The sequence below is a fragment of the Aquarana catesbeiana genome, linkage group LG09 (genome assembly GCF_042186555.1).
Source record: "Aquarana catesbeiana isolate 2022-GZ linkage group LG09, ASM4218655v1, whole genome shotgun sequence".
Classification (NCBI taxonomy): Eukaryota; Metazoa; Chordata; class Amphibia; order Anura; family Ranidae; genus Aquarana; species Aquarana catesbeiana.
Window position 1 is genome coordinate 34,951,209 of NC_133332.1, and position 23,286 is coordinate 34,974,494.

Sequence of the window (23,286 nt, forward strand, 5' to 3'; positions counted from 1 at the left end):
TGTCATTATGGATTGTCGTGAGCATGTGGACATTTCGTCTGTCCCTCCACTTGACAGCCAATAGCTCCTGGTTCCGCAAAGACACCGTATCCCCTCGGCGTAGCCTTTCATTGACCAGTTTTTGCGGAAAGCCTTTTCTATTGGTTCTTATGGTACCACGTGCTGGGGTGTCCCTCCGGTGAAGATTGCGGAAGAGGGGCAAGCTAGTATAAAAATTATCCACATAAAGGTGGTACCCCTTTCCAAAGAGTGGATAAACGAGCTCCCAGACAACTTTGCCGCTGGTTCCAATATATTCTGGACATTCAGGGGGATGCAGTTGGGTGTCCTTCCCTTTGTACACCCGGAAGGCGTAAATGTACCCCGTGGCTCGGTCGCAAAGTTTATACATTTTAATCCCATATCGGGCCCTTTTGCTGGGGATAAACTGATTCCAAGCCTGCCTGTAAATTTTACAAGGGACTCATCAACAGAAATATTCTGGTCGAGGGTATATAGCTGGGGAATTTTTTCAGAGAAATAATTCAGGAGTGGCCGAATTTTGAATAATTCGTCAAAGGCTGGGTCATTTCGGGGAGGGCACTGGGTGTTGTCATTGTAGTGAAGGAAGTGCAAAATCATAAGGTATCTTGATCTTGGCATTATCGAAGAGAAGAGTGGCATGTGGTGGATGGGGTTAGTTGACCAATATGAGTACATTTTGTTTTTTTTGTGAGACCCATTGTAAAAGTTAGGCCTAAGAAAATTTTAAATTCCGCTATGGTAAGCTCTCTCTCCACTCAAAGGGACGGGCATAACTAAAGCCAGGGTTGCTTACTATGTACTGCTGTGCGTAAAGGTTGCACTGGGCCACAATGGACGATAGTAAGTCTTCGGTGAAAATCAAATAAAAAAAATCAAGCATGACAAAATTATGGGTGTTTACCTGGACACCTGGCTGGGTGGTAAAAGGGGGGATATTTGCTGCTCCGAAATTAGGGGGAAGCCACAGGGGGTTTTGAAGGGCATAGGGTAGGCTGGCATGGCCTATATCCCTTTGGGGCTGAGATGACACCCTACTGGTGCCTGGCCTTTGTTGCAGTGGCTCTTCGCCTGAGGTGGACGGCACTGCGCTTGAGGTGGATGGCACTGCCCTGGAGGTGGACGGCACTGCCCTGGAGGTGGACGGCACTGCTCTTGAGGTGGTAGTAGACTGCTGCTCCACGCCAGAACGCCTCTTTTCACGGGCACACGTTCCTCTTCTGATTCTGTATCGGACCCGCTGCTTGTCACGGGTTCATAGGCTGAATCTGAATCGGACAGACACTCAGAGAGCTCCCCGCTGCTCTCATCGGTCATGCTGAGACACTGGTAGGCCTCCTCGGCCGTAAATAATTTTTTTGCCATACTGGTAGCTGGTGAAATTGATGTGGCGCAGATGAGCACTGATGGGCACAGGTGGCACTGGTGTGGCTCTGGCTGCACTGGTGTGGCTCTGGCTGCACTGATGTGGCTCTGGCTGCACTGATGTTGCTCTGGTGGGCACAGAGGTGGCTCTGGTGGGCACAGGCGGCACTGGTGGGCACAGGCAGCACTGATGTGGCCCTGGCGGCACTGATGTGGCACCGGCGGCACAGGTGGCACTGATGGGCACAGGTGGCACTGATGGGCACAGGTGGTACTGGTTGGGCACAGAGCACTGTAGTGGCACTGGTGTGGCTCTGGTTGCACTGGTGTGGCTCTGGTGGCACAGAGATGGCACTGGTGGGCTCAGGCGGCACTGGTGGGCACAGGCGGCACTGGTGGGCACAGGCAGCACTGGTGGGCACTGGCGGCACTGATGTGGTACTGCAGTGGCACAGATGAGCACAAGTGGCACTGACGGGCACAGGTGGCACTGATGGGCACATGTGGCACTGGTGTGGCACTGGTGTGCACTGGTGGTACTGGTGTGGCTCTGGTGGCACAGGTGGTACAGATGGTACAGATGTGGCACAGGTGGCACAGATGTGGCACAGATGTGGCACAGATGACACTGTTGTGGCACTGTTGTGGCACTGTTGGGCACTGTTGTGGCACTGTTGGGCACTGCTGTGGCACTGTTGGGCACTGATAATAGATAAAAGACTCACAGTTTGGCACTATGAAGCTCTCCTCTCCTCTCACGCTGCATCGGTGTGAGGAGAGGAGAGCAATGAACTTGTGATGACCCTGCAGCACAGCCTTTGTTGACATTTGTGATCGCTCCATCATTGGACGGAGCAATTACATGGTAAAGGGTCGCTGTTATTGGCCCTTTACCGCTATCCATGTTGCGGATAGCGGATAGCGGTCATTTTTACACTGTTTTAAAAAAAAAAAATTGTGTCACTTTTATTCCTATTACAAGGAATGTAAATATCCCTTGTAATAGCAAAAAAGCATGACAGGGCCTCTTAAATATGAGATTTTGTCATTAAAAAATAATTTTTAAAAAATGGCCTTTTAAGAGCTATGGGTAGAAGTGACGTTTTGATGTCGCTTCCACCCTGCAATGTTATGGAGATCGGTGGGGGCCATCTTCCACTCACTCGTCTCCATACCCAGCAAGGGGTAACATCCGATTGCCTCTGCCGCTGCTGATGGCCCTGGTAAGTGGCAGAGGGCACCAGAGCTTGGAGGGAAGTGATCTTGTGCGAATCCGCTGCAGAAACCACTCTTATCGGAAAGTGGACCAAAGGCCGAAGAAGAGGATACCGGGGTTATGGTAGCTAGCTACTGCCATAACAACCATATTCCTCTTCAAACTTAGGATGTATATCGGCGTGCAGCGGTCCGTAAGTGGTTAATGCATAGAATGACCTTCTGACTTTACAACCCCTTTAATGGTAAAGGTTGTGAGGCTTTACAATACTTTTTCAACATTCACTCCATTTAATTCTGAACCATTAATTTTATAGTCTCATGTTAGGCAAAAATGTTAAAATTGTGAGCAGGAAGAGTTTATTTTTATTGCAGAGGAGACATACTATGAGGTTGATTTACTAGAGGCAAATAGACTGTGTACTTTGCTAGTGCAGTTGCTCCAGAGCTTGGTAAATGAAGTAAAGCTGACTTAGCAAAGAATACCCAATCACGTGCAAGGAAAATAAAAAACGGCATCTTTGCTTGCACATTATTGGAAGATGGAAGTCAGTAGAGCTTCTGCTAGTTTACTAAGCTCTGGAGCAACTTCACTTGCAAAATGCACAGTCTATTTGTCTTCAGTAAATCAACCCCAAAGTTTCTTCTGCAATAAAGGATTCTTACCTGTACTCAGATGTAGCGCTGTCCCATAGAAGACACTAAATAGATGCCAGGATCCCTTTTCCCAGTAGTTTCCTTGAAGCCAAGCACTTGTTGACCGTGCTATAGCCAAATGAAAGGCTACAATATGGTTGTCTAGTTCTGGGATGCCGTTATATGATTATGGCCCATGATTGCGCCTGCTGTGTGCCCGCTGCTGGGCGCGGGCAGCGCACTCTGTGATCATAGTATCCTCTGGATACTGCTGATCACATATTGAGGTAAAGAGCCACTCAGTGGCTCTTTACCACATGATCAGCTGTGTCCAATCACAGCTGATCATGGAGGTAAACAGAAGCTGGTTATTGGCACTTCATTCCTCATACTGACAGCGTGAGGATTGGAGAAGAGAGCCGATAACCAGCTTTTGTGTGATTAAATACCACCAAAAGAAAGCTTTATTTGTGTGAAAAAAATGATAAAAATTTCATATAAGTACAGTGTTGCATGAGTGAGTAATTGTCATTCAAAGTGTGACAGCGCTGAAAGCTGAAAATTGGCCTGGGCAAGAAGGGGGTTAAAGTTCCCAGTAAGCAAGTGTTTAACCAGTCCAAGGATATGCTTTTTGATGCTTTAAAGAGAACTTGGATGAGTAGTGTGTAATGGTAGGATACTCCAGTAACCCATAGTAACGATTTGAAGACACTGAACTTTCTCTTCAGCACTGTGAGCCAAGTCCTTACACAAGCTGTTGATGGACTGAGCTTTGTAGTAACACTTTGAGGAGATGAATCTACCTCCTTGGACATGCAAGTCCTTTCACTAAGAATTGAATAGACTGAGCTCTTCAGGACACCAGACATAATGGGGTTGATTTACTAAAAGCAAATAGACTGTGCACTTTGTAAAGTGCAGTTTCTCTCCTCAAGTGCAGTTGGTCCAGAGCTTAGTAAATAAGCAGAAGCTCTGCTGACTTCCATCATCCAGTTGTAGCCAAGTCTTTATCCTCTTCCAGCCTAATGAGGACCTTCAAGGCCAAAGACAGCTGAAATCCTTCCATATGTAGTGGGTTGTGAGGCATACTGGGTGCAAAGATGGTGAAAGTCATTGGGCGCCAGACATTTCTTGGATGCAAAAGAGGTTTTATTTCTTTTTAACCGTCCTTTTATATTTTGAAGGGAAAGAGGGTTAGGGCCAGGATACCCTTTGAGTGGTAGCAATTTCAATTAGCAGACTTCGAGACTTCAATAGGAGGACAGCTGTACAGGGAAAGGCCCCAGCAAGGCATCACTTCTGCATGTGCAGGATTGCTGTCTCCTATGGCAACAGTACTTAACACTTCCTAACACAAAGTTCAACAGTTCACTCAGCTTCTTCTACTTGTAGTTGTCCAGCCCCTTGATCACTTGATCACCACCTGAAGTTTCCCAATTCTCCACCGTGCCCGTTCGGTGAGAATACTTACTCATTGTGGTCCCTGGTAAAGGTGGTTGGCCCCTTAGTGGTGACAGCTTTCCTTCTATCTCCGACCACTGACAGGTTCTCCGGCTGACAGAACCATCACTTCTGGTTAGACTGCAAGCCACAATCCCAACCCTGTGCTGCTCTCTTACTTCTGGATAAGATCTCCTAAACAGTCTTTTTCTTGTTTATAATATAAAAAATAAAAAAGTCAGTGGTGATCAAATACCACTAAAAGAACATAAAAAAAAATATACATTTCATTTGGGTACAGTGTTGTATGACGGAGCAATTGCCAATTAAAGTAGAAGTAGCACAGTGCTGAATAACAAAAAATACCCTGGTCATTAAGGGAGTAGAAACTAGGGATGGGCGAACGATTCAGCCCAGGCCAAACTTTGGTTGTTCGGATGTTCGGCGAACAACAATATGCGGTGTTAACTGCAAATTCGAAAAAAAAAAACATTTTTAAATGGCCGTTTTTTTCAGGAGCAGTGATTTTGATAATGCTTAAAGTGAAACAATAAAAATGAAATATTCCTTTAAATATCATGCCAGGGGGGTGTCCTTAGTATGCCTGTAAAGTAGCACATTTTTCCGGTGTTTACAACAGTACCGCAGCAAAATGACATTTCTAAAGGAAAAAAGTCATTTAAAACTGATTGCGGCTTTAATGAATTGTCGGGTCTCGGCAATATAGATAAAACTCATCAAAAAAATGGCATGGGTCCCACCAGTCCATTACCATGCCCTTTGGGTCTGGTATGCATATTAAGGGGAACCCCGAACCAAAATGAGAAAAAAAAATTGTGTGTGGGGCCCCCCAAAATCCATACCAGGCCCTTCGGGTCTGGTATGGATATTAGGGGAACCCTGCCCCAAATGTAAAAAAAAATGGCATAGGGGTCCCCCCAAAATCCACACCAAACCTAAATCTTAAGGGGAGCCCTGCGCCAAAATTAAAAAAAGGCGTAGGGGTCCCCTAAAATCAATACCAGACCCTTATCTGAGCACGCAACCTGGCAGGCCACAGGAAAAAGTCCTTTATTAAAAAATAAAAATGTCCCACAATGTAAATCCATCTCACGCCGCCCGATGGATCAAAAAATAAAAAAATAAACAGCTCCACCTCCATGGGAGGCTCCTGCCGAGTGATGCTTTTACTTGATGACAGCTGTTATATAGCTGAGGGTGGGGCCACTCAGTGACGTAAATGGGTGACCCTACCTTCCTCTGACATCACGTGGCATCAGAGGGGGCGGGGTCACAAGGACTTGTCCTAAAGTGTCTCTTGTCATTTTTACTATTTTTGACACTTTTTTGTGAAATGGTAGATGTCCATATCCTATGACCATCTCCTGTGCCATGTTCATATCCTATGACCATCTCCTGTGCCATGTTCATATCCTATGACCATCTCCTGTGCCAGGTCCATATCCTCTGACCATCTCCTGTGCCATGTTCATATCCTATGGCCATCTCCTGTGCCATGTTCATATCCTATGACCATCTCCTGTGCCATGTCCATATCCTCTGACCATCTCCTGTGCCGTGTCTATATTCTCTGACCATGGCACAGGAGATGGTCAGAGGATGCAGACATGGCACAGGAGATGGTCAGAGGATACGGACATGGCACAGGAGATGGTCAGAGGATGCAGACATGGCACAGGAGATGGTCAGAGGATATGGACATGACACAGAAGATGGTCATAGGAGATGGTCAGAGGATACAGACATGGCACAGGAGATGGTCAGAGGATATGGACATGGCACAGGAGATGGTCAGAGGATATGGACATGGCACAGGAGATTGTCAGAGGATATGGACAGGGACTAGGAGATGGATGGTCAGAGGATATGGACAGTCTCTGACTGGCCTTGTGCACTCACCATGGTCACTGTTGTGCTTGAACTGCTGGCCGAGCACTGCCCACTGGTGCCACCCAAATGCAGGGTCAACAGACATTTTTTACTGGCATTTTTCTCCTGCATTTACGGGCTGCCCATAAAAATATGGGCAGTTGGCAACAATGGTGAGGTATCATTAGATTGTAAATGCCTTCTCTGGTGCGGAATGGTGCAGAGGGTTCTCAGATCAATAAGTAGAGATCCCTCCTGTGATTGGTCTCTGGGATTTCTTGTGGATCTCGCCAATTTTAAGTATTAGGAGATGATTGGGGGATTTGCACATTCACAATATTTGGATTCCTAGAATTCTATTGGTGGAATGTCTGCAGGTTTCACTTTCACTTTGTGGCTTCTCATCTCCAACCTTCGTAATCTAATTCTGCCCGGTAACTGCTGATCCTGCATCTCCTCATTTTCCTATTGGAGAGAGAGGAAGCCTCCTCCAATCAGCACAGAGCTCCGCCTTCCTGTACACAGACTGTCCTGATCTGGGTGAAGTGGAAGGTTGTCGTGTTTTGGGGTCTCTCTATAGATGACAGTGGGGAGGATGAAGATGATGATCCCCCTCATCCTGATTATTCTGGGGGTGTCAGGGGTGGAGTGTGGTAAGTAGAGGACAATATAGATGACATCTTGTCAGTGGGGGGGATTTCCTCCAAGTGTTGTATAGAATGTTAGAAATCAATGTTTAGTGATAAAGGTAGAAGTATTGTAGAAGTGACACCCATGTCCTGTCTGTGTGAAGATGACAATACGGCTCTCCAGGCTCTGAAGGATCTTTATTGATCTTGTGTACGGAGCTGATGATGGACGGAGAGGTCAGGGGGTCAGAAGACATTACAATGTATCAGCTGACAATACATTTCACCTTCTCACTCATCACACCTATTTCCTGTTATAGATCTCATCCTGGAGGGGGCGCTGTGCTCAGTCTCATCTGTGTGATCTAAATGATAAATATTTGGGGTGATATTAACCCCTTAATGCCTGAACACAGTTTTGTAACTTTGACATGTGTTAGTAAAACTGTACACACATTATCATCACAACTACTTACTGTATCCAGGAGAATTATATCTTATTTTTTCAGGATAAAATGGTAATGGATATCTCTGATATTTTTGGGGGGCCTCCTGCACACCAATGTAATAATTTACTGATGTTTATATGCAGGATATTGCCGGCAAAAAGTTTCTGAATAAAAAACATAAAAGCCTTAAGTATACACATGTACACTATATCTCAAACAAGCGGCTCCTACAGGCTTTTGAGCTTTTTTGAGCTCTCGTTTTTTTTCTGACTGAAAACTCCTCTCCATGTTAGCCAATGTGTCCATACACACTATACACACTATGGATTAAATGCTTATAGTCACAAAACCTCGAAAAAAGCTCAAAATATGCAATAAGAACACACGAAAGAGCACAAAAAGCATAAGCTTCTTCAGGCTTTTAGGCAGAGAAATAAAAGCTCAAATTCCTTAACCTCTATGCACCCGCACTATAGCCGGCTGCAGCGCGGACGCTAATTGCCGGGAGGCCGTTCCTGGAAAAAACAAAAAAAAACAAGAAAAAAGTGATGTCAGTGCCATCTGTCCCCACTGCCATCTGTCCCCACTGTCATCTGTCCCCACTGTCATCTGTCCTCACTGTCATCTGTCCTCACTGTCATCTGTCCCCAGTGCCACGTATAAGTGCCATCTGTCATCGGTGCCATCTGTCAGTGTCATGTGCCATCTGCTATCAGTGTCACGTGTCATCAGTGCCACGTATTAGTGCCATCTGTCATCAGTGCCATGTATTAGTGCCATTTGTCATCAGTGCCATCAGTCATCAGTGCCACCTGTCATCAGTGCCACATATTAGTGCCATCTGTCATCAGTGCCACCTGTCAGTGCCACGTATTAGTGCCATCTGTCATCAGTGCCACGTATTAGTGCCATCTATCATCAGTGCCGTATCAGTGCCATCTGTCATCAGTGCCACATCAGTATCATCAGTGCCATCTGTCATCAGTGCCACGTCAGTGTCACGTGTCATTGTCCTGGTGCTCCAGGGCCTTCAAAAATGTAATAGGTAGTCAACAAGTTAGATGTGTCATTTATGCTCCTTGAACACCTGATGGTGCTCTCTGCATGTTGGGCCTCTCTATGTGGCCAGGCTGTGAAAAAGTCCCACACATGTGGTATCGTAATACTCAGGAGGAGTAGCAGAATGTATTTTGGGGTGTTATTTGTGGTATACACATGCCATGTTAGAGAAATAACCTATTACAATGACAATTTTGTGGGGGGAAAAAATCTTTATTTTGCAAAGAATTGTGGGAAAAAATGACAACATCAAAAAGCTCACCATGCATCTTACTAAATACCTTGGACTGTCTACTTTCAAAAAAGGGGTCATTTGGGGGGTATTTGTACTTTCCTGACTTGTTCGGGTCGCAAGAAATGAGATAGGCCGTCGGTGCATCAAATGTGATACATTTTTTATGATTTGCACCATAGTTTGTAGACTCTCTAACTTTCACAAAGATCAAATAGCATCCACTAATTTGGGTTATTTTTACCAAAGATATGTAGCATTATAAATTGTGGCCAAAATTTATGAAGAAAAATTAATAATTTGCAAAATTTTATCACAGAAACAAAGAAAATGCGTTTTTTTCATAATTTTCGGTCTTTTTTCATTTATAGCGCAAAAAATAAAAAACCCAGAGGTGATCAAATACCACCAAAAGAAAGCTCTATTTGTATGAAAAAAAGGACAAAAAATTCATTTGGGTACAGTATTACATGACTGAGTAAATGTGATTCAAAGTGTGAGAGCGCTGAAAGCTGAAAATTGGTCTGGGCAGGAAGGGGGTTCAAGTGCCCAGTGGGCAAGTGATTAAAGTAGCTTTTTTTGAGCTGCAGTGTACATGAGCCCATCAAAGACATCTTCATACTCTTCTAGCTGCCAGTGTTTCAATGTATGTATATACGTTCATATATATTTGTGTATACATTTATGGAAATGACTGCACTCAAACATATATTGTTCTTTTTTATGGATCTGAACACATTGCTTCATTACGGCACTTTTTGCAGCTGTGGGGTCTGTCCCATAATGAACAATGTACCTGTGTTCAGATTTCTTTATAAAAAGCTACAAATGCTGCATTTTTCCACTCATGTGCAAGAGGCTTTAACAGCAAAGGAAAACTGACCAAAAATAGTAAAACAAAACTTTCTTTGTAACTTTAACTGTATATTTTTTGTGGTTATCATGACCACAAAAAACCTCCAAAATAAATATTCCTACATCTGATGTTCATGGTGAGAGCAAAAGTGTAATTTATTTGTAGTTTGTACCTATAGTAGGGACCAAAAATATATGATGTAATTTGATTTTTTATCCTATCTGAGAACACTGACACACAAAACTTTTTTATAATTCTACCTAAAAAGTTTTGACCCTGACATTATCCTCCACCAGGCTCTGATCTAACCTTTTTATCTTTATTTTGCATTTATTACTTTTTTACATTCCTCCCCTCTGGCTATAAGAAAAAGGAAACATTCAGGGGAATTCACAGGGAGTGTCTAGAGCCTCGAACACACGATCGGACTTTAAACAAACTTTTCCATGGATTTTTGTCAAAAGGGCGTTGGCCATAAACTTGTTCTGCATACACACGGCAGGACTTTTTAGGCAACAAACACATACGTAGTGACGTTTCAACGTACTGACGAAACTTCAAAAGAGGAAGTTCAATTCTCCGTCGCCACCTTTTGATCAACTTCTGTATTGTTGTCTGATCTTTTGCATTGGTTCTGAGCATGCGTGTTTGTACTTTGTACTAAAGTCCGATGGTTTTGTGTACACACAGACTAGCCGACCTAGGACTTTTGTTGCAGGAAAGTTTGTCTGTTCGCACAGCCAACATTTGTCCGATGAAAACTGAAAAAGTTTGTCCGATGTAGCGTACACACGGCCAGATGTTGCCTTAAAACAGGTCATTTGCATGTTTGTTGTCAAAAAGTCTGATCGTGTGTATGGGCCTTTAGAAACAGTTTATAATTAAGGATGAGCTCAGGTGTGTTCACAACCCGCACATGTAGAGCCCGCCAGGAAGTCGGCATTGCACAGCGCTGATCACAGACAGTGAGACATTTTCCAGATCCGCGGCAGCAGAGATCGAGAAATGTCTCACTGTCTGTGATTAGCGCTGTACAGTGCCGACTTCTTGGTGGGCTCTACATGCGTGGGTTGTGAACACGCCTGAGCTCATCCTTATTTATAATCCTGACCTTCCTCCGCACAACAAATGTTGGTTGAGGTGACAGATCTGTGTACCTGTTGTAGAAAGGGACATGAATATGGGGCTGACAGTAGGAGGAGCCTATGACTCCCACCACCCTTAGTGTCTCCTGTGAGACCAGGAAGTGAGAAGAGAAGTACTGCAGCTGGGTCAGCACTGGAGTGGTGACAGGAGTCAGGTAGGTGTTTAGGAAGGAGGTGGGTATAACAGTTGGTGGGGCATTTTATACAGTACATTAATGGAGGGAATGCATTAAACCAGGGGGTCAGCAACCTGTAGATTGCGATCTACCAGAAGATTGTGGACCGGTGACTGGTAGATCTCAGTCTGGGCTTGCTGTCCCCCCATCCCAGAGTATCGGAGTGCAATGCAGAGGGACTACTTGTAAAGTTGATCTGTAGTAGGGAGCCGCATAATCCGATGTCTCCTCTGTAGTGCCGGCTCCTGTCCCATGTGGAGTGATACCAACTGCACTCCACCTCTTATCCCGGCTAGTGGTCTCCAGAGTGGTGCCAACAGGGGGAAAGAAGAGATCTTCAGGTCAGTGTGAAGCAATACACTGGGCATTATAGTATATGGCGTCTTTCACACTGATGTGCTGTGGTTTATGCACACCATGTGTGCAGTGCAGTGTACCTGCATCTTTCCTGCGGGTTTGCTGCACTTAGCCATAGACTTCTATTATATTCTGCAGGTTTTGGTGCATTTTCTGAATGCAGGAGTTTTGGTGCTTTCACAAAGTGTACCACTCCTGCAGGATATAATAGAAGTCTATGGCAAAGTGCAGCTAAGCCAGGAAGGTCACAGATGCAGGTGAACGCATCCTTGTAGGGGTTCATTTACATTTGCAGTTTGGGGGGTGGTAAAACCCCAAAGCTTTGTTTTTACTAGCTCCGCTCCAACCCCCTTTAGCTACAATGGTCAGGGGTGTACACATTTCACAGCTGCAGCAGGAGTTATATGCCCTGTCACATGGTTGGTGGGTGTAGCGCCTGCCAAGCATGACCCATTCAAGTGAATGAAGCTGCTCTGCATGTGCCCTACAACCTTGTGCAGTACAGCAAACAAGGGGTTAAAGTGGGCAGCTTTCATTTTAGCTCCATAATCTCCCCTCCACCCAATTTTACACTTGGCACAAGGCAGTCAGGCAAGTACCGTTCTCCTGGCAACCGCCAAACCCGGACAAGTCCATCAGATTGCCAGACAGAGAAGAGTGATCATCACTCCAGAGAACTCGTCTCCACTGCTCTAGAGTCCAGTGTCTGTGGGCTTTACACCACGGAATCCATCACTTTGCATTGCACTTGGTGTAAGACTTGGATGCAGTTGCTCGGCCATGTAAACCCATTCCATGAAGATCTCTCTACACACTGTTGTTGTGCTAATCTGAAGGCCACAGTTTAGTTTGGAGGTCTGTACATATTGACTCTGCAGACAGTTGGTGACTTCTGTGCAATGTGCGCTTCACCATGCGCTGACCACGCTCTGTCATTTTACGTGGCCTGCCACTTTGTGGATGAGTTCCTGTTGTTCCCAGTTCCTTCCACTTTGTTATAATATCACTAAGGCCCTTTTCACACTGCCACGACTTGAAAGTCATGTGATTTTGCTGCGATTTTTACCACAATTTTGACGCAATTTCAGGGAATACCTGTGTAAACTTGAGGTCTATGGACCTCAACTCACATCAAAGTCGGATCAAAGTAGTACAGGGACTAGTTTGAAGTCGGTGTGACTTGAAGTCACACAGATATAAATGGTACTCATTGGAGGATTTACAATCATCTTTACTTTCCTTCCATATTTGTTGTAGTTGAAGGATATAGACCGGCTTCCAATGTGGTCTCCTTTGAATAATTGGTGTTGGGTTGGCTTCCTGTGATTGGACAAAGCTGTGATAATAACGGATATGTAAATAATATACATTATCACAATGTGTAAATGATGTAATGTGTCATTTAAGGTATTTTGTATGAGATGTCACAACTTACCATAAAAATATGTTGTTATTTGGGAATATTACCTCCACTTATCTCCTGAAGAAATGGACACAGTCTATGAAATGCATTGAGAATGTACAAGACGGGCTGTAAAGTCTTTTCATTTAGCAAAATACATGAAGAGGTAAAGAGGAATTAAACTAAAAAAAAATATTTTATATATATTTGGCAGCTTACTAACCTTGTAATGGCTGCACTGGTTATATGAGGCTTTTTCCCCTTTATTTTGCTTGTTGATCCTGCCAGTAACACACCTCCCATGTTAGGGTGTCTCCACTCTGGATGGAGGAGCAGCAGAGACACCCTTGAACAGCAGCATTGTCAGTCGGGGGAGGGTAGTGTTAGATACATTGGCTGATTTAGATGGACTTGACTAACAAATACAGCTTTTTAAGCAGTTACAGCAACATTTTTTTCTTTTAGGGTAAATATTTTACATTAAAAAAAGAAAAGCTGTTTATTGTAAGCACCCCTGTCAGTGGTAAATGTTTTGTCTCATCCCTCCAACTGCTACTTTTGCTGCACAGCTTGGTCTGGTAAAGAAAGTTGAAAAATAATAGACTTTCTGGCAGGATCACTGGGTGGTAAAAATTGAAAAAAGTTAACAAAAAACAAACAAACAATGCAGCCATTGCTAAGTTCTTGTAAGCTGCAATATAAAAAAAGAAAAAGTCAAACAAGGTATTTATTAGATATAATAAGGGTCACTAAAAGCTAATAAGAGGTTTCATATGAGCAATTTGTATTTAAAAAACATTTTTGTTGGATTTGACAGTCTAAGTCAGCAATCCGGGCTAAAGCCACTGATTGAAGTAATCCGGTCCCTGTGATGAGAATGCTCTGCATGACCTGGATACATATTCTACTATTATTGTCTTTTATTTTATGTAGAGATGCTGTATGCAGTACTACATCAGAGCAGTAGGTGGCAGTATAAGACTTCTCTGTGCTCAGCTGGGTGATGGTAGCATTCCGCTGTAATGTGAAGTCATGCAGTTTCCTGGAAATTACTTGTTTGTAATTATAAATATTCTCCAGCAGGTGACGCTGTGCACACTAAGCCCTGGTTCACACCGCCAAGACTTGTCATGCAACTTGAGAGTTCAAAGTCACATGACAATTCCAATTGGTGCGTCTCAAGTCGCTCTGACTTAGAAAAAGATTCCTGCACTATTTTTTGTGTGACTTCAGCATGACTTGCATTGACTTCTGTTAGTAAGAAGTCTTATACAAGCCACAATGAAGTCATGCAATGATATCAGATTTAGAGTTGCGTGATTTCAAAGTCATGGCGGTGTGATCCAAGGCTTAGTAGAGGAGGAAAGTAATCTTTTACATGAAGAAGAAGAAGAGCACAGCCAGGGAAAAGATAAGTGTAACAAATATCAGCTGTCTATGTATGGAGCTCTCTGTACATTACACTATATTATTATCCTCACACATGTGCCATCCCTCCTGAAATGCAGGGAAAAGGTCTCGGCAGCATTTTAGAAATCGCAGTTTGCAGAGGAACCACAAGTGCAGTGCGGTTCCCATATGGAAGCAATTTCCAATGCTTTTGGCATGTCATTAGGATTAATGACACCCGCACCCACCCAGAATGATTTGTCTATGTGGGTGATTGTGGCTGTGGAAACAGGTGTGGTCCTGCAGTGGCAATTACCCGCACAGATCTGAACCTAGCCTTAAAGCGGAGTTCCACACAAAAATTGAACTTCCGCTTTTCGGAACCCTCCCCCCCTCCGGTGTCACATTTGGCACCTTTCAGGGGGGTGCAGATACCTGTCTAAGACAGGTATTTGCACCCACTTCTGGCATAGACTCCCACGGGAGTCTATTCCTCTTCCTGTCCCTCCATGCTGTCTCCTGGGAAATGCACAGGTCCCAGGAAATAGCAGGGACCAGTTACGATGCGCAGCACGACTCGCGCATGCGCAGTAGGGAACCAGGAAGTGAAGCCGCAATGCTTTACTTCCTGATTCCCTCACCTAGGATGGCGGCGGCAGCTGCCGAGAATCGAGCGGGCTCTCGGCGTTGGCTGCCGACATCGCTGGACCCTGGGACAGGTAAGTGGCCATTTATTAAAAGTCAGCAGCTGCAGTATTTGTAGCTGCTGACTTTTAATAATTTTTTTTTAGGTGGACTCCCTCTTTAATGACAGTTGGTATCCCTGGTATATGCTGTGTGGGGGTTAGAGAGCAGGTTGTGGGTCAGGGGCTTTGGGGGTTGCAATTGAATTTGGGGGGTGCAGCCCACCCCCTGCACCCACCTAAATCCAGTCAATGGGACATTTACTTGCCTGGCACTATTGGTAGTCTCTGCATTTGCTGCTGCGGGTGCTAGTACAAACATGGCATCCCCGGCATCCCTCCAAGTGTGTCTGTGCCTTGCTTCTCAGTGCCGCCACCATGCAGCTACTACATCGTCCCCAACTGTCCCTGATTTGGAACAATGTCCCTCCTTCCTCCTCATTTTGCTCTGATCTGTATAGTTGTATATAAAATGATCTGTTTATCTTTCAATAAGTGTTTCTCAGTGCTGAACCTTTCATCCAGTTTCTACATTTCTGCATTTGTAAATTTCAAAAAACAGTATAAAGGAATATTAGTGGTAAAAAAGTACTTGTGGGTTTACCTAATCATTTTTTTTTTATAATTCTTCTTTAAGGGGGTGTGTCCTATGCCTACATACATTTGCTAATAGGTGTCCCTCATTCCCATCTCAAAAAGTTGGGAGGTGTTCTACTATCCTTGTACATCATCAGATGTGTCCTCCATATGGTCCTGGGCCTGGCTTGTCCTGCCCCTGACTTGGAGACCCCTGTTCTATATGATCAGGATTCCCCGGCATTGTCCTGAGTGTGTCTGTATGTCAGTGGGGGGTCATTAGATTGTAAGCTCCTTCTCTGGTGTGGAGGGTTCTCTGTAGATCAATAAGTAGAGATCCCTCCTGTGATTGGTCTCTGGGATTTCCTGTGGATCTCTCCCATGCCCGGTGTTAGGAGATGATTGGGGGGTTTTGGGGGATTCCTAGAATTCTATTGGTGGAATGTCTGCAGATTTCATTTTCACTTTGTGGCTTCTCATCTCCAACCTTCATAATCTCATTCTGCCCGGTAACTGCTGATCCTCCATCTCCTCATGTTCCTATTGGAGAGAGAGGAAGCCTCCTCCAATCAGCACAGAGCTCCGCCTTCCTGTACACAGACTGTCCTGATCTGGGTGAAGTGGAAGGTTGTCCTGTTTTGGGGTCTCTCTATAGATGACAGTGGGGAGGATGAAGATGATGATCCCCCTCATCCTGATTATTCTGGGGGTGTCAGGGGTGGAGTGTGGTAAGTAGAGGACAATATAGATGACATCTTGTCAGTGGGGGGGATTTCCTCCAAGTGTTGTATAGAATGGTAGAAATCAATGTTTAGTGATAAAGGTAGAAGTATTGTGGAAGTGACAACCATGTCCTGTCTGTATGAAGATGACAATACGGCTCTCCAGGCTCTGAAGGATCTTTATTGATCTTGTGTACGGAGCTGATGATGGACGGAGAGGTCAGGGGGTCAGAAGACATTACAATGTATCAGCTGACAATACATTTCACCTTCTCACTCATCACACCTATTTCCTCCTATAGATCTCATCCTGGAGGGGGCGCTGTGTTCAGTCTTATCTGTGTGATCTAAATTATAAATATTTAGGGTGATATTAACCCCTTAATGCCTGAATGCAGTTTTGTAACTTTGACGTGTTAGTAAAACTGTCCATACATTATCATCACAACTACTTAAAAATAAAACATATTTTGGCTCTAGATATTCTTTAAAACTCAATTCTGTTTGATAACTTTTTCTATTTCAGTTTTGGATAGATTAGGGAAGGATTAGGACATCTGGCAGCATTTTACCTTACTTCCTGTCCAGATAATGGGTGTCACACAGAGCAGGAAGAGAACATAAATCTCTCTGTGGGTACACAGACTGTGTTTAACTACTTCTTTATCAGAGTATTTTTTTATTCTTTCACATATCTAAGCATCAATATTGGTGTGGTCAGATGCTTTGAGGGCAGAGGAGAGAGTTTAACCACTTCAGCCCCGGAAGGATTTACCCCCTTCCTGACCAGAGCACTTTTTACAATTCGGCACTGCGTCGCTTTAACTGCTAATTGCGCGGTCATGCAATGCTGTACCCAAACGGAATTTGCGTCCTTTTCTTCCCACAAATAGCGCTTTCTTTTGATGGTATTTGATCACCTCTGCCGTTTTTATTTTTTGCGCTATACACGGAAAAAGACTGAAAATTTTGAAAAAAAAATGATATTTTCTACATTTTGTTCTAAAAAAAATCCAATAAACTCAATTTTAGTCATACATTTAGGCCAAAATGTATTTGGCCACATGTCTTTGGTAAAAAAAAATGTCAATAAGTGTATATTTATTGGTTTGCGCAAAAGTTATAGCGCCTACAAACTAGGGTACATTTTCTGGAATTTACACATCTTTTAGTTTATGACTGCCTATGTCGTTTTCTTGAGGTGCTAAAATGGCAGGGCAGTACAAAACCCCCACAAATGACCCCATTTTGTAAAGTAGACACCCCAAGGAAATTGCTGAGAGGCATGTTGAGCCCATTGAATATTAATTTTTTTTGTCCCAAGTGATTGAATAATGACAAAAAAAAAAATTACAAAAAATTGTCACTAAATGATATATTGCTCACACAGGCCATGGGCATATGTGGAATTGCACCCCAAAATACATTTAGCTGCTTCTGAGTATGGGGATACCACATGTGTGGGACTTTTTGTGAGCCTAGCCGCATACTGGGCCCCGAAAACCAAGCACCGCCTTCAGGATTTCTAAGGGCGTAAATTTTTGATTTCACTCCTCACTGCCTATCACAGTTTTGAAGGCCATAAAATGCCCAGATGGCATAAACCCCCCCCCAAATGACCCCATTTTGGAAAGTAGACACCCCAAGCTATTTGCTGAGAGGCATGGTGAGTATTTTGCAGCTCTCATTTGTTTTTGAAAATGAAGAAAGACAAGAAATTTTTTTTTTTTCAATTTTCAAAACTTTGTGACAAAAAGTGAGGTCTGCAAAATACTCACTATACCTCTCAGCAAATAGCTTTGGGTGTCTACTTTCCAAAATGGTGTTATTTGGGGGTGTTTGTGCCACCTGGGCATTCCATGGCCTCCAAAACTGTGATAGGCAGTGAAGAGTGAAATCAAAAATTCACGCCCTTAGAAAGCCTGAAGGCGGTGCTTGGATTTTGGGGTCCCGTACGCGGCTAGGCTCCCAAAAAGTCTCACACATGTGGTATCCCCGTGCTCAGGAGAAGCAGCAGAATGTATTTTGGGGTGTAATTTCACATATTCCCATGGCATGTTTGAGCAATATATCATTTAGTGACAACTTTGTGCAAAAAAAAGAAAAAAATTTTGTCTCTTTCCCGCAACTTGTGTCACAATATAAAATATTCCATGGACTCGACATGCCTCTCAGCAAATAGCTTGGGGTGTCTACTTTCCAAAATGGGGTCATTTGGGGGGGTTTGAACTGTCCTGGCATTTTATGCACAACATTTAGAAGCTTATGTCACACATCACCCACTCATCTAACCACTTGAAGACAAAGCACTTTCTGACACTTTGATTACATGAAAAAATTATTTTTTTTGCAAGAAAATTACTTTGAACCCCCAAACATTATATATTTTTTTAAAGCAAATGCCCTACAGATTATAATGGTGGGTGTTTCATTTTTTTTTTTCACACAGTATTTGCGCAGCGATTTTTCAAACGCATTTTTTTGGGAAAAAACACACTTTTTTAAATTTTAATGCACTAAAACACACTATATTGCCAAAATGCTTGATGAAATAAAAAAGATGATCTTAGGCCGAGTACATGGATACCAAACATGACATGCTTTAAAATTGCGCACAAACGTGCAGTGGCAACAAAATTAATACATTTTTAAAAGCCTTTAAAAGCCTTTACAGGTTACCACTTTAGATTTACAGGAGGTCTACTGCAAAAATTACTGCCCTCGATCTGACCTTCGCGGTGATACCTCACATGCATGGTGCAATTGCTGTTTACATTTGACGCCAGACCGACACTTACGGTCGCCTTAGCGCGAGAGCAGGGGGGACGGGGTGCTTCTTTTTTTATTGTTATCTCAGGGAATGTAAATATCCTCTATGATAGCAATAGGTAGTGACAGGTACTATTTTTTGAAAAAATTGGGGTCTATTTGACCCTAGATTCTCCTCTGCCCTCAAAGCATCTGACCACACCAAGATAGGTGTGATAAAATGCTTCCCCAATTTCCCAATGGCGCTGTTTACATCTGGCGAAATCTAAGTCATAAAATGCTCGTAGCTTCCGGTTTCTTAGGCCATAGAGATGTTTGGAGCCACTCTGGTCTCTGATCAGCTCTATGGTCAGCTGGCTGAATCACCGGCTGCATTCTCAGGTTCCCTGTTGAGACAGGAGAGCCAGAGAAAAACACAGAAGACGGGGGGGCATTCCCTCCCACTGCTTGTAAAAGCAGTCTAGAGGCTAATTAGCCGCTAGGATTGCTTTTACATGAAAGTCAACCACTGGCTGAAAAGAATGATACCAAGATGATACCTAAACCTGCAGGCATCATTCTGGTATAACCACTCAAAGTCGTGAATGGCGTACCTGAAGACAAAAAAAATGGTTAACAATAAAGCACAGTAAATGGTAAAGTATAAAAATTGCATACCTGAAAAGCAAACCTGATAAAACATAATAATAAAACATTGCAGAATAGAATACAGTAAAAAAGAGCAGAACAATAGAGAGAGAATAGAGAGAGAGAACAATAAAACGACAACTATTTTTTTATTTTATATTTTTCTTTGTGGTTTTATTTTTTTTTTTACACTTTTATTTGTAACTAACTTTTATAACGGTAACCGGTTCCAGGTTCGGGTCTCTCAAAAATGCGATGGCATCTTGGGAGACCCTGTGAAAGTGTGTCTAGTCTGTGCAATGCTGTACCCTACGCTAATACTCAACTAGTGAATGGTAGCGTTCAAAACATTCACCAATGTAAAGACCAGGATTCTCAGGACAGGAGGGACAATAATAGCGGGTGTCACGCCTATATCCGCGCTAGCTGCAGACACAACATCTTTTTGGGGGGGGTCATTGAGTAGGGGTACTCGGGAGGACATAAAGAAAATGCCTCTCATGTAGCCGACTGCATTTGGTTGGGGATGTGAATGGGGGAAGTACGGGCGCTGCAGAAGCGGTGGGTTCCCAATTAGGATTGGCGAATGCTGCAGGAAGGGCATTATGGGCACGATGGCCTGTGTTTGTCTTCTTCTTGGTGGCAGCGGGACACTACTTGTGCTTGCCACCTCACCAGCTTGAACTGCACTTATGGGACTCGCCACGTCACCAAGTGTTACTGCAGTGCTGGTTTGACTATGACCGGGGTGTACTAGGCTGCTGGTGCTTGCCAGTTCACCAAAACGCTACCAAAAAAACTGTTAGCGATTGCAGGGATCAGGCCTGACTCTGTGAATGCTGCAGTTATGTGTTTAGTGTTTTGTAAGTGACAGTGATCGATCGATACTGCACTTGGGTGGGCTGGGCTGGGCCGGGCAGAGGGGCAAAACGCAGGTGCTAGCAGGTATCTGGGCTGATCCCGCTAACAATGCCTTTTTGGGAACCCTAAACTGCTGGGGACGCTAGTATAGATCTGATCAGATCAGATATTGATCCGTTCAGATACTATACCACTAAGGGAGGCGTATGCTGCATGCGTGGGTGTCAGCGGTACTGGCGCTAATCTGACACTGCCTTGGGCGACGCATTTCACCGCCAGGCGATCAGGGGGTTAAACATTTATTCGGTAATAAATGGCAGGTGCCCTGACACTATAAAAAATAAACGAACTAACCAGCGTCAACCGTAATGGTTATACGGTGATCAGTGGTGAAAGGGTTAACTAGGGGGCAATCAAGGGGTTAAAACATTTATTAGATAGTATACGGCGAACCTAAATATTTATGTCCCTAACTAGCGTCACCAGTGATACTAATACAGCGATCAGAAAAATGATCGCTTAGCGACACTGGTGACGGGGGGGGATCAAGGGGTTAAAACTTTATTAGGGGGGTTGGGGGGTACCCTAGACCTACAGGGGGCTAACCCTAACTGCCCTACCACTTTTAACTGTCACAAACTGACACAATGCAGTAATCAGAAAAAAACCCCAAAAACTGCTTGGTGTCAGTGTGACAGGGGGGAGGGGTGATGGGGGGTGTAAAGTATGCCTGGCATGTTCTACTGTGTTGTGTTGTGTTTGTCCACTTACATTTCAGTCATCTCTCCTCTGCGCCGGAATGGAAACTGCCGAGCCGAGGAGAGATGACATCACATCCTCTGCCTCTGTGTACTACACAGAGGCAGGGGATGATTGTCATTGGCTGGGAGCGATCGCGAGGGGGGCCACGATCGGATGGCCTCCCCCTCATCTCTGAACACTTCCAGTCACAAGCTGACCACCGCTGGCACCGAGGGGGTCCGATCAGACCCCCCGCCCGCGGGAAGGCAATCACGTACCAGGTACATGATTTTGCCTGCCCGTGCCATTCTGTTGAGGTATATCATCATTAGGCGGTCGGCAAGTGGTTAATAGACCCATTTGTTTTTCAAAAAAAAAGAGTACCTGTCACTACCTATTGCTATCATAGGGGAGATAACAATAAAAATGCTAAAAAAATGAAAGGAACAGTTTAAAAAAAAATAAAAAAGCAAAAAAAGCACCCCTGTCCCCCCTGCTCACGCGCAAAGGCTCACGCAAGCGTCGGTCTGGTGTAATATGTAAACAGCAATTGCACCATGCATGTGAGGTATCACCGCGAAGGTCAGATCGAGGGCAGTAATTTTAGCAGTAGACCTCCTCTCTAAATCTAAAGTGGTAACCTGTAAAGGATTTTAAAGACTTTTAAAATGTATGTAGTTTGTCGCTGCCACATGTTTGTGTGCAATTTTAAAGCATGTCATGTTTGGTATCCATGTACTCGGCCTAAGATTATCTTTTTTTATTTCATCAAACATGTGGGTAATATAGTGTGTTTTAGTGCATTACAATTTAAAAAAGTGTTTTTTTCCCCAAAAGTTGCATTTGAAAAATCGCTGCACATATACTGTGTGAAAAAAAATTACAACACCCACCATTTTAATCTGTAGGGCCTTTGCTTTAAAAAAATATATGATGTTTGGGGGTTCAAAGTAATTTTCTAGGAAAGAAAAAATATTTTTTTCATGTAAACAAATCGTGTCAGAAAGGGCTTTGTCTTCAAGTGGTTAGAAGAGTGGGTGATGTGTGACATAAGCTTCTAAAAGTTGCCTATAAAATGCCAGGACAGTTCAAAACCCCCCCAAATGACCCCATTTTGGAAAGTAGACACCCCAAACTATTTGCTAAGAGACATGTCGAGTCCATGGAATATTTTATATTTTGTCATAAGTTTCGGGAATATGGCAAACTTTTTTTGCACAAAGTTGTCACTAAATGATCTATTGCTCAAACATGCCATGGGAATATGTGGAATTAAAACCTAAAATACATTTGGCTGCTTCTCCTGAGTATGGGGATACCACATGTGTGGGACTTTTTGGGAGCCTAGCCGCGTACGGGACCCCGAAAACCAATCACTGCCTTCAGGTTTTCTAAAGGAGTAAAATGGTGATTTCACTCTTCACTACCTATCACAGTTTCGGAGGCCATAAAGTGCCAAGATAGCACAACCCCCCCAAATGACCCAATTTTGGAAAGAAGACACTTCAAGCTATTTGCTGAGAGGCATTTTGAGTCCATGGAATATTTTATATTTTGCCACAAGATTCGGGAAAATTATAATTTTATTTTATTTTTATTTTTTTTACATAAAGTTGTCACTAAATGATATATTGTTCAAACATGGCATGGTTATACTGTGTTTCCCCGAAAATAAGCCCGGGTCTTATATTAATTTTGGCAACAAAAGACACAGTAGGGCTTATTTTCGGGGTAGGTCTTACCATGTAATGTGCTGTCTTCTCTCCCCCTCTCTCCCCCTGCCTGACAGGAATCCCCAGTGTGAACTGAGTTAAAATGCTTGTAAAATCTTATAATCCACACTCTAATGCCCCGTACACACGGTCGGACATTGATCGGACATTCCAACAACAAAATTTATGGATTTTTTCAGACGGATGTTGGCTCAAACTTGTCTTGCATACACACGGTCACACAAAGTTGTTGGAGAATCCGATCGTTCTGAACGCGGTGACGTAAAACACGTACGTCTGGACTAAAAAAGGGGCAGTAGCCAATAGCTTTCAT

At 43.8% G+C, this 23,286-nt stretch overlaps 1 protein-coding gene across 1 annotated transcript in view; it reads left to right on the forward strand.

Moving 5' to 3' along the window:
• The first annotated feature begins 16,073 nt into the window (after positions 1 to 16,073).
• The window catches only part of LOC141107496 (class I histocompatibility antigen, F10 alpha chain-like), a 91,674-nt gene continuing 84,461 nt past the window's right edge, over positions 16,074 to 23,286 (forward strand). Inside the window, exon 1 of the mRNA XM_073598265.1 lies at positions 16,074 to 16,248. Coding sequence (XP_073454366.1) covers positions 16,176 to 16,248 — 73 coding nt within the window. The 5' untranslated portion in view covers positions 16,074 to 16,175. The remainder of the gene's footprint in view (positions 16,249 to 23,286) is intronic.